The 15,770-nt window shown below is 41.9% G+C and overlaps 1 protein-coding gene across 3 annotated transcripts in view; it reads left to right on the forward strand.

The window, feature by feature from the left end:
• Window positions 1-208: 208 nt before the first annotated feature.
• TRIP10 (thyroid hormone receptor interactor 10) overlaps window positions 209-15,770 on the forward strand; it is a 187,670-nt gene continuing 172,108 nt past the window's right edge. For 2 of the 3 annotated variants that reach the window (XM_069230480.1, XM_069230482.1), the window contains exon 1: window positions 209-408. In XM_069230480.1, the coding sequence (XP_069086581.1) occupies window positions 385-408 (24 nt within the window). In that variant the 5' untranslated portion in view covers window positions 209-384. Of the gene's footprint in view, window positions 409-1,928; window positions 2,036-15,770 lie in introns of those variants that run through there. The other variant, XM_069230481.1, reaches the window with a different exon arrangement.

The raw sequence follows: 15,770 nt of genomic DNA on the forward strand, positions 1-15,770 counted from the left end.
GTACCGGTACGCCTGTGCACAGAGGGTGCCCGTCTCCAGGCTAGGCCCAGCCCATTATCCTTCGTCGAGCGAGGCTAATGGCTGTAGGAGGTGCCTCGGCGGTGGGCGGGGCCCGGCTCTACGAAGCGGTGATTTGACGAATGGGCGAGGTCTGCTCGTCTCTTGTGGGCGTGGCTTGGGGCGGTGGGCCGGGCCTGCTCCTGCTGGCTCTGTGGCTCTTCCCTGGATTCACTTCCTGTCTCCGTGATTTTGTCTGCGATTGTGGTGAGCGGTGAGCTCCCCCCCCCCCACTTGTCACCCCCAGAAGGAGCCGACCCCACCAGAAACAGGCGGTCGGTTATTTTTGAAGCACCCACGCACCCCATTCCCGAGCCAGGAGCGACCATGGACTGGGGCAGCGAGCTGTGGGTGAGTGCGGGGGTGGGCTCTACTGAGGGGAGCGGGGTCACTTCGGGTTATGACACCGTGGGGTGTATGGGAAGTGATGCTGGAACCCTGAGGCTTTGACGGGAGCTGTAACTGTGCAAGTGAGAGTCTTGTTACCGGAGGAGGGGGGTAGGTGCGACTTTTGCGTCACTTGTCAAGGCCGGGAGGCAGACTTTGTGGTTACTTGAGGAATGTTAGTCTACGACCATTGAGGGTATGAGAAGGTAGTATCGGGAGTCAAGTTTTGAATTACTTAGCGATATATTTTGGTGTGTGTCTCGACGGTTGGGGGTGTCTCTAGACGCTGACGAATACTCAAATTCGCATGGAATGCTTTGGACTGTGGCCATACAGGTGTCACAGTGGTGTAAAATAAATCTGTCATTACTTTGGTGGATGAGATTACCACTGATGGTGGTAGACCACTGTCACTTGTCTGTGGGCGAAGGGTAGATACTTTTGTCAGTGGGTGTGAGACATGGTTATTAGAGACTTAGAACTACTAGGGAAAAGTAATGAAATGTGTTCACTGAGGGCTGGGTTTATTGAGTCGCTGCAGGAAGTGAACCAATAGCATCAATCGAGATGAAACTATAGGATCACTGATTGAGAAAATATGAAATATCGACTGGAGAGCAGAGGTGTACATACATCCGTTCTTATTAGCCTGTCACTGTGGGGTATGTGTGTGAGAGTAAGACTCAGCAGTCACTGAGAGTGTTACTTTCGTTACTGGGGAGTGAGACTCTAGTGTGCCAATCTGAGAGCTCAATGGGAGGGGTTACTCTGTGGTCGCTGAATGACAAAAAAGCTTGGCTGTGTTCGGGAAAATGTACTCTTGTCTAAACAGAGAAACTGCTATTTAGTTCGGCTCATGGCATTTTCAAGAAATATCAATAACGCTGTTTTAGCATTGATGGCAAAACAGTGGGCCTTCATCAGGACTGAAGAGACCTAGACCAGTTAAATAGTACAGAATCGCTAGTAATTGTGTCTGGAAGTCGCAGTGCCGAGTAGGGCTACAGATCGGTTACTTTGCATCTTTGTGGAGTTCCTTTGGCTCCCATCGCCATCCTGTTTCCCTCCACAGTACAAGGTCTTGATCAGTGTCATAACAGTTACTCCACTGCGGGGAGCATAAAGACAGGTATGTCTTTCTAGAATAAAAAATAACACACACCTTAAACTTAAGGTAGACAGAGAAATGTTTTCACATTACAATTTTAGAGGTGGTAGATAGAATATCTGGAGAGGTTATTATCAGTAGTTGGTTTATCAGAGAAAGTCCCGAAAGACTTATTCTTGTATTAGGCAACAAGCAAAAAAAAACGAGCGAAGTTGCTAATGCAAGTCTTTATTTATCGAGGGTCCCTTTATTACAAGATTGCCGAATCATACTAACACAAAGCGAATTGTTATTTCCTGAGCAAAAGCAGCTATTTCATGGTTTTAGCTGGAGTGAATTAACAGTTTGCGTTACTTTTTTTAGCTCCGCATGTTGTCTCCAGACCACCCCTCCCCAAATCCTTGAAGCTTACACTTAGTGATTACTTTGACGGTTGTGGCTGTGCACGACGAACGACACCAGTCATCCCAGCAATAGATTATGGTAAATGCAGTGCTTAATTTGTGCTCGTTGTTTTCGGTGCTGAGAGCCGGCACTTGTTTTTGAGGGCCGGGGCTTATTCTTCTGCCTGAAGCATTTGCTGCGAACAAAAGACACACATGGGACAGACGGAGGAAGGGAAAAATAAAAAAGCGTCACAAGGGGAGAAAGTAGAAAACTGCAAGAGTGAGCTGAAGGGGCAGGGAGTGTCTTTAAATAGATTGAAGAGGCCCGAGATGGCTTCAGGATTACGCTGCCTCAGTATTCCGTGTTCTCACATTTAATTGCTTCAGCCCCGTGTTTGAGAGGAGAGCATTGGGCACCGGCACGTTTTCATTTACAAATTAAGCATTGGGCAAATGCTGTGTTTTGTGGCATTTTCACTTGGAAGTTCTTGTGCTGTTTTTAGTTTCAGCGACTGCCCGCACAATTGATCAACCTCATTACATTCTGTTCCCTGGTCAGTGCCAAACATCAGAAGACAATGTTCTTTCAAAGTAGGAGATGTTAGGTTTTTGCTTCATAAGTAGCTGTGTTCTAATAGGTACCGCAGCATAGTGCAAGCTACTGTGTTTCAGTCTACCATCAACAAACATTTTACAAATGTGGCTGCACTTGACATGCAACACCAGTCATCCCAGCAACGCATTATGCTAGATTGCAGGCTTATTTTTATCATTTTCACTTACCCTGCACTTCCAGTACTGTTTTAAGTTTCAGCTGGTGCTTTCACAGTTCAGAAAGCTCCTTTCACATAGCTTCAAGACCATTCACAAACGTCAGTAGAGAATATTCTGTCAAAGTTGGTGGCAGTCTAACACGTTGCCTTCTCAAGTACATAAGGAGCAAAGAACTGTGCAGCGTGTCGCAGATCAACAAGTAAGCGAAAATGCTGCTGGGAATTCAGCCAAATAATTTAGACCCATAGGGCTTAAGCCTCGCTTTCCCTGGTTGTCACTACAAGATTGATTCTGACAACCAGACAGACGAAGAGAGCTTAGCTACCGCTTTTGAATTAACAGGCTTCGCTTTGTATGTAGTGCTCTCCTGTAGACCATTATAACTAGTCTCTGATGCGGTATACTCCAATGAGCCTCGAACGTAAGTCGTGAGAGAGGGGGGGTGAGAAAAGTGTGGCCCTTCAGAAGAAAAGGTGGAACTTGGACCAGAGAGATCTATCGTTGCAGCAGAAAGAGGATCACCACAAGTGTCTTTCAGACACTGCAGTTGGCGGTATGTGTGCCGAAGATCAGCACAGCCATTCATTCCGAACCTCTGCAGCAGTGATCCTGAAATTGAGGACCTGGGGATCTAAAAGTTCCCTCAACCCAGTCTCCACCAGGTTAACTTCCTCCGTAGCCCAGGAAAGACATGTGCGCGAGCTTTGGAAATACCTGTGCCGGTGTTCCAAACTCTGGAGAGCATGAGTCTCCTAATAAACATGGCATTTATATGGGTTATTTCATAGAACAAACCTACCCCAAAGAACACTTCTCGGAGATACAGATTGAGACTGCCGGCTTTGCATCAGCTAAGTAAGCTGATGTGGCTTGCATCTTAATATGCGAGGTGGGTCTCAGAAGGTATCTGTAAAAGGTAAGTGAACTGGGTGCTCACAAAGCCAGTCACCTTAAAGAGTTTCCACAGGCTCTTTCTGGGGTGGTACTGTGAGAATCACTGGATTGACAGGAAATCCTCCTGTTACGCAATGTTTCCATTTTGGATGTGGTTACAGACTGCTTTAGCTGTCCAGAAAACCTCATGTCATCAGTTCTTCAAATAAAGTACAATAAGAAGTACACAGAGGGTGTTGCGCCCCTCAGCCATTGGCATTCATGTGTTCTTCGGGTTTGCCAGTGCTTGGATGGGCTGTTTACCAAGGCCATAACATTTTATGAATGATTGCATTGCTCAATTTATGCTCTAATTAGGTTTTGGTGATGGTGCATTAAGTGGTCGTTTTGTTCAACTTCTGCCAGTGTGTGCTTCTGGATGTGTTTACTTTGGTGACGTGACAGCATTTTATTTGTTGTTTTTATGGCTTATTTGTTTAGGAAGTGCTTGCCAATTGGATACCTTTATGCTGTGGTAAAGATACAGTGCTGCTGTTCACTAAGTACTCTTGAGCATATATTTGTTTTACTTTGGTGCCATATTGACACGTTATTGAGGTTTGTTCTCACAGTACACAGCTTATCCTAAAGTGGCAACATAAATACTAAACCTTTGCCAAAAGGAACTCCTGTACAATATTTAGCTGTGTACGGTTTTTAAGCTCACACATAGGATGCATCTGCTGACTGCTTGCTATTCATAACACTTTTCCTTGAGTATACATCTTAAATCTGACAATGTAGTTGTGTTGATGAAATGGGCCACACTCCCATCTTCCATATTTTTGTCACCTACAATGTTGCTTCATTATGGGATTTCATTTGTAAGACTGCTAGGGGCAACACCGAGTCGCCCACTTCTCCAAACAAATCTACAGACCTAGTAACTTTACCCATGCTTATTATTTACCCCTCCCATTGGATCTCATATTGTCGATCTCAGAAGGATGAAAGACAGGTTCCTCTGATATGGCTGACACTCATGCTGCAGCACCGCACATACTTTCTTTTTGGACAGGGCATGTCCATTATGTGGGATTCTGCTTTTTTTCATTGTTTTACAAAGTTCTAATATTCCCCATTATTGCAGCTGCTGAACACCTTCAGGCATCTTAAGCACCCGGAAGCAGCAGCATGCTCACAGTGATAGATTATACAGTGATCAGTGTACAACACAGGGTGTGGGTTGTTGGGAGATCTAAAGCAGAGGCCTCTAACCTTTTCTGTAAGAAGAGCTACTTATGTTCAATGAAAACCCTCCAGCGCTACTTATGTTATTAGTGTTGGTATAATAACCATATACAACAAGATTACATTAGTGGCCACCTCAGGGCAAGGTTGCCAGCGATGATCAGTTCAGTGCATCAGGCATGGTTGCAAGAAGCAATTTAAACAAGCATTGGCAAAGTCAATAGGTCTTGCCTATGCAAGAGCTATCGACTTTGCCAATGTGTTTTAGCCATGTTGTACACCAGCATAGCTGCTGTTCAGCATGGCTAAAAATTAGTGGCGTAAAGGAGAGTTGCATGGCCTGTCATAGAGTGGAATGGAAAAGAGTAGAGTGTTGTAGACTGGAGTGGCAGAGTGTGTCATATATTGGAGTGGCCTGGTGTGGAGTCGCATAGAGTGGCATACACTGGGGTGGCGAAGAGAGTGGACATTTGTAGAGTGTATTGGTATAGAGTGTTGCAGAGGCATTTCATCCAGTGGAGCATGGTGGAGTGGCACATGGTAGTGTGGCATAGAGTGCATCATTTGTGTTCCTAGTTCTGATATATTCTGAAATACTTACACAGTTCATTTAAATGTGTACTAGGAAAAAGCTCTTTTCTACCCCCAGTATCCAGCAAGATTGTCACATAAATCCTCTCGCTTTGAAATCAAAGAAAGAAAGCTAAACTAGCACCCTCGGAAGACATTGCCTGACATTTGACCTCGGTCTTTGAATGTACAGCAAATGTGACAAGATAAGAACAAGATGTACGGACCTGTTTACAGAAATGGAGCACTGGATGGATACTGTAAATACGTTTGGGCAAGGGAAGGTGCAAACTTAACCTGGATATCCTAACACAAATAAAGCCAGTCAATGGAAAGCAAGAAAATGTGAGTTACAAACCACAAAGCCAATGGCAAGCAACAGACAGAATGCATTCCTAGGTCAGCTTTGACCTGAATGTCCCCAAGATGTCTTCAGCAAACCAGACAGCTGCACTGTGACCTAAAAAGGCTTTGTCAATTTGCAATGCTTTTACATGGGTAATACATACCAGACATAGCTGCAATGCCCTTGGTACCAAGTGAATACTATTAGCATTAATTGTTCTCTAATGTTACATGATTTATCACTTAAATATCAGCTTTAACTGTATTTTGGAAACTCAATTGTTTTGTTTCTCCAAACATCAGCTTATGAAGTCTGAAAACTACACACATGTTCTTCTCAGATGCAAACATTTCAATTTGGTACACATGTATTAATTCAGCAAAGCAAAAGCTTCAAATTGAGTAGACTAGGGTGACACAGGAGAGCTATTCACAGGTATCTGGAGAGCTACCAGCAGCTGATGAGCTGCTTGTGGGAGAGCCTAGGCTAAAGGAATGTATCCTGAGACACTAAAGAACACTTCACATGTGGGAGTTGGACATTCTTTCATGGGTCCCCACAGACTACAGTGCCATCAGCCTGATATCTTGGCACTTTTGAAGTGCTATTTGGAAAATGTTTTTGGAATTTTGTTGGGCACCAAGATTGATTTTCAGTTTGTCAGGTAGCAGTCTCCTGAGGGAAATGTGGACTAATCAGCCCTCTCCAGCCTTCCTTCCTGCGCTGGTATGCTTGCCATCTTGCTGCAAATACCTTATACTAAAAACAAACTTTTTACAATTGTAACTTGCTGAAGATAAACACTCTTAAAATGATCTGGAAACTGTATTTGTTCAAGTACGATCACACATGCAATATATGACTACTAATGTAATTTTTGCGTTTTGGGTTGAGGTAGTTTCTATGGTGTTATGTTAGCGTAGAATAGGGGCAACCAACAAAGGACCTGGATGGAACAGATTAGTGCTAACATTTCAAAATAACCAGTTGCTATGTAAAAGCGTTGTATAACTATCACGTGTTTTAAAATATTTCTTTCTTGAAAAAGAGAATGAAGCAGAAGTTTATGAATATTTATTGGTAGGGTGTGTTGTATTTATTTTATACTATTTGTGAGTGAGTGAATCCGTGAGCCTCGTGGGTAGTATCACTTCTTTCCTGACACCCCTTCTGGGCAGTGAAGGGTTTAGGGAAGATGTTTAAGCTATTCCGTTTGCACTCAAGGTGAGAAAAGCCAGCAAATATGTAGAAATTCTAGTTTGGTTCCTACAAATGCTATTGGATGGAATTCTAAGTGATTGAAGACTGTTTTCTTAGAGGTGTTTATACTACACAGACATGCGTGCAAGGAGCAAAGGCACCCTTCAGAGAGAATATCCCGACAGGCCTGTCTTGACATCGTGAATGGTGGCCCATGTCTCTTGACACATAATGAGGTGCAGTATGATTCTACAAAAGATGAATAGACCGGCCCCAGCTTCAGCAAGCCCGCGACATTATGCACAAGTGACTGCTGGAGATAGAGAGAGAACTGAAAATCAGTGGATGTTGAGGATACAGGACTTATATGAAACCGTCTCCTTTGTGACACAATTCAGCGGAACTCATTTAATTGATCTCAAAGGGACGAAAGGCTGAGTAAGGTGAGCTCTCTTGTGTGGACGATCTTAACTGTTCCCCATGGTAACTACTTCTCAGGTTCTCGATAAACATCCGGATTCCAGAGATATGGAAACACTCATAACTTTAGATACCTCAAAATGCAAAGTTATCAGAAAGTAATAGGTCTTCTATTTTGATCGTTTGATTCCATGAAAGGTGTTCCAAATTCAGGACCAGGTTGTTGCTGACATGTTCATCTGCTTCTGCATTGATACTTTATATTTATGACTGCTGGCAGCACTGTTTTTGCGTGGCCTAGCCGGGTTGTTGCTGTGGTAAATGGTGGGAAATCACTGGCAAAGTCAATAAGTCTCTCCTGACATTTATTTGCTTTGCCAACGCTTGTTTATTCCACCTCTAAGCTGGCTGCTGTGTGTGCGCATGGGTGGTTGCCATCTTGGAATATTTCTTTTGTTTTAAGAAAAATTGTTCAGAGATAGACCCCAACCGTCCACACACAGGGTCGACTGTGCATAATCCATTTAAAGATGTCCACCTGCTGGTGTAGCAGCTTTGATTGCACAAGGGGGCCGGGCGTTTTAATAATTTATAAAGAGAGCAGGGGCCCTCACAAGTGGTGGAGGAGAGAAATAATCCCTGATGCACTGCAACCTTCTGACATTAGCAGTGGAGGATACGTCCCATCCAATCAAAACACTGTGAACTAAACTCAAGAGCAAGGAATGGAGGCGGACAAAAAACTATTGAATCACGAGCAGTGGGCGGACACAAAGTCCACTCCAAGTCTATATTGGATACAATATAACTGTATGCCAGTAGACTGCTAAATCTGTCTGTAGGCGACCAACAAAAATAAAAGGTTGTTTTCAACTGAAGTAGATTCTAGATACAGGTACTGCAGTTGCGTTTCCAGAAACCTCCATTGGTATCTCTGTTGCTATGAAGAATACTGATGCAAAGAAATACTTTAATGGAGAATCCTGTATAAACCACATACAGCCCAGTGTTTAACTACAACAAATCCATTACAAGTAGATATGTGAGGGAAACTTGCATTTCACCCCTCCCTCACCTAAGCTAACCCTAACCCCGACTTAACTCTTAACCCCTACCACCCAAATACTTTCCCCAAACCCTTATCTAGATTTACTTCAACCTTAATTGCAACCCTCTCTCAAACAGTATTTCAACACACCCTTCGCCATTTAAGAATGTTTCCTTCCTCTTACCTGCCTTCTTGGAACATGCTGATTATATAGGAGGGTTTCACTGACCTTTCATTAACCCTTCTCCGTTGGAGTTTGGTGCCCTAAGTTTGGGTGTGCAGTGACCTTGAGGCACTATTTTCAGCATTATGAAGTTTGTTATAGTTTATAGTTGACCCGCTGCAACCCCATCTAAGCATTCTGCTAACCGTGTACACGAGAGACTGTAGAACTACAATTACCTCTGTTTTTCCTGTACTAGGCTTGCCTGTTTTCTTTGACATTTACCAAATCCTCACTTCATGGTAATTCTGGTGTACATACCAGTCAATTATAGAAGGTAGCTCCACGGTATGAAATATTTCCCATAAATGATATTTTTTAACCGTTGTAACACCAGCATTAATGCTCAAACCATGCCCATCATGTTTTACAATAGTTTTCGTTGAACACCTGCGTGCACACTCTGACCTGCTTATCTTTGCAGCACTTTCAGAGTTAATGACATGCTATTTCTCCTTTGAAATGTGACTGACATATCATCAGTGCGGCCATACCCCTAAAAATAAATATTCTGTATACTGACCTTCCATGCAACGTATGCTGCACATTGATTTTTCTTTACATTTTCTAATTATCAAACATAATTATGCAAATTTTATTGACTTTGGGGTGGGAGAATGTGTGTTGGGTTTGCACCATGTGATCTTCAGGTCACAGTTTATAACAAAAACCACACTGACCCCTAGTAACAATACTTTAGATGCAGAGAACCAAATGACAGATACAATGTATCCAAATGTGTGATCCTAAAATTGATCTATATTTCTGGTCCCTGTTAGAGTGCAAAAGGTGATGGATGGATGTGCCGAACTTAGTCATAACCTAGAGAATTTCTCTGGGGCTCATTCAGTTAAATTGTTTTTACTTTGTCACTGATGTCACAGAAGGTGTTGAACCATTTAGGATCATTAGTTGGTCCCCTTCCCCCAATAGTAGCTTTTGGGCTTATGTTGCTTTCAGTCTAAGTTGGAATGCATGGAGCCCCAAATAAAAGTAAGCCTTTTTGTACCTCGTTGGAGAGGTGCAGTTTTAGTTAGCTGTGTATCTTAAGCACATGATCATCTTTGGTCCTCCTATAATGACTGGCAATTTTTATCTTGCTGAATCCTCTCATCCACAATGTATTCTCAGAGCTCTAGAAGTTAAATAGTTCTACAAGGCATGCAGGCCTAGTGTGTCTGTTATTCTCTTATCCTGGCTTGAACTGATATAGAAAACTGTCCATGTGTATCCAAGGCCCACATTACTGTTCTGCTGCTGGATGCATTTACAGGGACAGAAAGAAAGTATGAGACTCTTGAAGACGCTTGCATATGCATCCATAATTCTAAAATCTTATACATCATCAGATCCCATTCTCTATAGATATGGACTTGTTACTCACTACTTTTGAATGTAGTGTCTTTTTGGATGCTTTTCACCCTAAAGCACATACATGAGTTGGCCTGTCCTTCCGATAACACTTTTCTTCCTTCTCCGTTCGGGGTATTTGAGAACTCTGTTGTTGCAGCAACATCAGACAGTTTGTGTGTTTATTCACCACCCAATACTAATACCACCCAAACTGAATGCTTCTTCGTTGATCTCCCGTACGGGGGATGCTGACGATGCCTTTGCCATAAAGTTGGGCTTTTCATTAAAATGACTCTTGAATCTGAATTTGTCCGTCTTAACAGTTTACAACAACTTTCCACGTTACTGACCAGTTTTCCCATAATATCAAGTCATCCCAGCCCCTGTTTCCTGAATTTTAAAGTCTCATTGATGATGCAAGAGCCAAGAAAGCATTCATGTGTGATTAAGGCAGGCTTTTATTCAAAAGGATTAAATATGCTACCCCCCGTGGCACTTGTTTTGGTCATTACAATTTTTATTGCCTCCTTTTTTGGAAATTCTGATTTGTTACCAGTGCCTTTTTCCTGCTTTCATTTTCTAGTTTCTACATCAATGTTCTCAACATCATTTGTGTTTTTCCCCTTTCTTGGAGCACAGTATTCTCTCTGACCTTTTGATGTTAATTGTTTGGTCTCTCTGTTAGTATGTGTTTGTGGCACTGAGTTAAAAACAGAAGACGTACATATTTTCTTTCTGGACTCATTTATGAAGCCAGAAATGTTTGTCCAAGCTCCAGGCAACTTGTTGGCACACGAGTCTAAGATTTGTTTTAACTTACTCTTCCCTTCAAAGAAGTACTTAACCTTATGTTTGTCTGCAAACTTCCGTGGTGTTTTTCACATATGGTCTAGTCTGTCTTCTGCCATACTTCAGTAAGTTTTATTTTAATGTTTTGGCCTATTTTTTTTATCCAGGTTTTAAATTACCTCACTGTGCACATGGCATTAAGTTGTATTTGTTGTTTAAAGGTACAAATGTGTCAAGTCATTTTACGCTGAGCATATCATACAAAAAGTGCATCCTCATTTAGGAGAGTCGTTACTTTGATTTTGATTCATCTTCTCCTTGAAATTTACATTTCATTCAGCATAGAGATAAATAAGGCATGTTTTCTTAATTTGTGTTCAACTACGGCTAGTACCTAAGCTGACTTTGGTGCTACTACTAGCACTATGACTACAACTTTACATACTAGCACCAATGTAAATCCTGCAACTTATACTATTTCTGGTAGTGGTCCTACTATTACTAGTGCAAACACTAATAATCTAGCTGGTACTAAGTCCGTCATGGCTACTGCTGCTGGTACTTCTACTCTGCTTCCTGCTACTGTGGTAGTATCGTAAGAAGAGGTCCTCCTACTGTGTATTCCTCGTGCTGAGTGTCACTGGTACATTAAGTCCTAGTGCATCATCCAGTATGTCTACAACTACCTCTCGGTGAGTAATCACCTTTCATAATTCCAGTCATACTTTATATTGTATGATACTCATTTTAGTCTGTAAACTTGTATGCAGGTGACTCGATGTATAGTGCACTCAGTGAAGTTTGTCCAATACAGTCAACTACTCAGATATAAAACTACAAAGCGTTCAGTTGTAGCGCCTTTCAATAATAATAATAAAAAACACATCACAAATAAATCAAAAGCTGCCACATTACGACTAGGTCCAAACCAAAAGTAATACTTTTTTTTTACCATTCATTTTTTCTTCATATGTCTTGGTACACTCCAAGGTGAGACTCAAACTCACTCTATGGATTTTGTCATAGTGGTGCTTTAGTGCAAACGAAGAAAACATTCAGTTATATTGTGAGATATAGATTGGGCTGTCGAAAGTCGATGTAATCGTCACGTATCTTTGCTTGCATTGCAGTATATACATAGCGAAATATTCATTCTGTGCCACTGTGGGCCGTGATTGCCTTTGTACAAACACGAGTGGTGCTTCAAAGGGGTATGTTGCCAGCCAAGGTTTCACAGCATCAGTAATATGCTTCTTTCACTTTGTTCACACAATGGATGGTACTCTTTACAAGTATTCACTATTTCTAAAATTCTACATTGAGGGTGAGCTTGCTAGTAAGAGTAAGGAGTTAATTGTAATCATAAAGATGAAACCTAACATGCAAAATACACCAATTTAATCATCGCTATCGTTAGTCTGGTACTTTATCTGAGCTCATTTACTCCTGTACCTGTCTAAAAAGCTGTATCAGGTGTGAAGATCACCTATGAACTCTATTGTTTGTTCCATTCAATCACACCAATCTGTTCGTTATTCTCCTTAAATATGAGCCAGTTATTCCGAGATGTGTCGTTAGGCATGGTGACACCCTGTTTGTTTTTGATGTTGTTTAATAGTTCCTGAGTTATACATCTCTTGCCAGTTGCTAAATAATCTCCTACTTGCCCAACAGTTCTCATTTGAGTAATTTTTTATCTTTCTTAGCGCAGACATTAGCTTTTTGTATGTGGATAGCTGTTCTTTCATATTTTGGATCTCTTTGTGGTACCCCAGAGAATATTTTGTTCCTATCTTAATTGCTTCTGCATGTTTTCCTTGGATTTGCTTTAAATAATGTGTGTGTATGTATATGTGTGTGTGTGTGTGTATGTATGTATATGTGTATATATATATATATATATATATATATACATATATATATCAGGGGTGTGGAATTTATTAAAATATCTACTTGCCCAGGGGACAGGTTGCTTCTCAAATCTACTTGTCCTGTAAAAAGATCTACTTGTCCCTCTGGTGCCATGTAGTGTGGCGACAAATTATGGCAGCAATCTCATTATGTAAGAGCTCTGATAATAGCCTCTCTGATTATGCCAGGGCTACTACCATAGTAGGGCTTGAATACTTGCAGTTTCAATCCCTACTGTAGCAATTTCCTTATTTTGCCACCTTTCTGCAGATCTGCATACTGGGGCTGGAGGAAGCAGTAAGCAATAGTTCCAGGGCTGGAATGCCTTTGAGTCTGCAAGCCTACTAACCTGCATGTTTTAAAGATGTTCACCAGCTTCTCTCTAATATTTTCCCATAATGAGAAAGGTTGGAAATTTACTCCTGACAATGGCAGAATTAGAACGTCTTTCAGGGTTGGGAAGAAAGTGGCTGGAGGGAAAATGAACTTGCAAATGCTCAATAGATTTTCACATGAGCAAATCTACACATGCGTATTTACCCATGCTAAAATACAGTTCAGAAATATTTTATAGGGGTACGATTTCCTGGTATACTTCTCTTGAAAGCCACTAATTCAAAGACATATACCATGGATGCACTTTTGTGACTTTCTTTAAGAATTTGGGGCCACATGTAGGTAGGTTCAGATTTGCGACTCGCAAATTGCGAGTCGCAAATCCAAATGTAGGATGGTGTCCGTGACACTATCTGCGATTTGCGAGGGGGTCGCAAATGCCAACCTCATGAACAATCATGAGGTGGGTTGCAATTTGCGACCCCCTTGCGAATGGTGGCCCTCACAGGGATGGTGGCCTGCTGGAGACAGCAGACCACCATGTCTGTGACTGCTTTTCAATAAAGCAGTTTTTTTTTTTGTAATGCAGCCCGTTTTCCTTAAAGGAAAACGAGATGCATTACAAAAACAAAAAATGAAATGTTTTTGTTTCATTTTTTCAGAGCAGGCAGTGGTCCACAGGACCACTGCCTGCTCTGAAAAAATGTTTACAGTGACATTCACAACGGGCCCTTTTGCGAATGGGTTAGCACCCATTTGAAATGGGTTTAAACTGCGATTGGTTTGCGCCCGCGGTCACAAAACAATCCTACATTGCACTGCGAGTCGCAATTAGGAAGGGAACACCCCTTCCTAATTGTGAGTCCCAAACCCGTTTTGCAATTCAGTAACCAGGTTACCGAATCGCAAAACTGGGTTTGTGCATAGCAATGTGCTTTTTGCATGTACCTACATGTGGGTCTTGATCCCTAATTAGGTCTGGTGTTAACAAAGACATTTTGTTTTTATTAAACTTCTATTTCTTTCTCTATCGGCTGGCTTTACTGTGAGTGATCGCATTCTGCTCTTCCATAAGGAGCATATTGGCACACAAAGTAGTTTTGTTCAGTGTCGGGAACTACAGTGGCAATCAGTGATGTAACGAAACTGGAGGGTGCCCCTTTGCAAAGAACATGGAGGAGCCCCCTCTTCAGACTCACTTAGGGCAGGTGCTGTGCTGAAGGGGTCCCCTGGAGGGCGCCTGCGGGGCCTTTGTTATGCCACTGGTGGCAACGTGTGCTTTTAAGGTTCAAAAACTTTTGGGTTTTTTTTGCCAGTGTTTGTTACAATGTTGAAGGCCTGGTAGCTCCCACAGCAACAAAGTGTTACAAAAGCCATGTCAAAACAAGACACGCATTGATGAAACTAAAAGACTTCTAAAAATATGTCGGATCAGTTGACTTTTTCAGTGTTTGTTTATTTTCATGCTTCCCATAATCGTGTTGAAAATGGTTACACTGATTTTCCATTAGAAATATTTTTGGGAAATACTAGCATGCATCAACACATTTTACTAAATGACACTTCAAAGAAATAGCACCTAAAATGTCATGGTAGCGAAACTTTTTCCCTACTTGCATTTCTTCTGAACATTTTATTTTAAAAGCAAAGACTCTTCTCTCTTGCTTACACGCTTCTGCAAACATTTGCATCTAATCAGAGAGCATTCTGGGAGCATTACAGTATACTTAGCCTCATAGCCTAAAGTTTTCAAACGTGTGTACACGGTTTTTGTTTTTTTTGTACTGGAACCAACGTCAGTAGTGAAGAGTGACATTAAAACATTTATTTACAGCACTCACCCTAATAATGAAGGCTTTCAAATAATGAACCATAAATACAAGTTCGAACCGCATTATCTTTTGGAAACACATTACCTCAACTGCAGAGAGTTCCACTCTCTGTAAACTGGCAGCCAAAGGGTTTGTGCTGCAGAGGGTTGGGCCTACTTGCAGGGGTGTGGAATTTATTAAAATATCTACTTGTCCAGGGGACAGGTTGCTTCTCAAATCTACTTGTCCTGTAAAAAGATCTACTTGTCCCTTTGGTGCCATGTAGTGTGGCGACAAATTATGGCAGCAATTAATAGCCTCTCTGATTATGCCAGGGCTACTACCATAGTAGGGCTTTAATACTTGGAGTTTCAATCCCTACTGTAGAAATGTCCTTATTTTGCCACCTTTCTGCAGATCTGCATACTGGGGCTGGAGGAAGCAGTAAGCAATAGTTCCAGGGCTGGAATGCCTTTGAGTCTGCAAACCTACTAACCTGCATGTTTTAAAGATTTTTACCAGCTTCTCTCTAATATTTTCCCATAATAAGAAAGGTTGGACATTTACTCCTGACAATGGCAGAATTAGAACTTCTTCCAGGGTTGGGAAGAAAGTGGCTGGAGGGAAAATGAACTTGCAAATGCTCAATAGATTTTCACATGAGCAAATCTACACATCGTATTTACCCACGCTAAAATACAGTTCACAAATATTTTATAGGGGTACGACATATACCATGGGTGCACTTTTGTGACTTTCTTTAAGAATTTGGGGCCACAAGTAGGTAGGTTCAGATTTGTGACCTGCAAATTGTGAGTCGCAAATCCGAATGTAGGATGGTGTCCTTGACACCATCTGTGATTCGCAAGGGCTTCGCAAATGCCCACATCATGAATAATCATGAGGTGGGTCGCAATTTGCGACCCC

Source organism: Pleurodeles waltl, chromosome 4_2 (genome assembly GCF_031143425.1).
Source record: "Pleurodeles waltl isolate 20211129_DDA chromosome 4_2, aPleWal1.hap1.20221129, whole genome shotgun sequence".
In the NCBI taxonomy this organism is placed as follows: Eukaryota; Metazoa; Chordata; class Amphibia; order Caudata; family Salamandridae; genus Pleurodeles; species Pleurodeles waltl.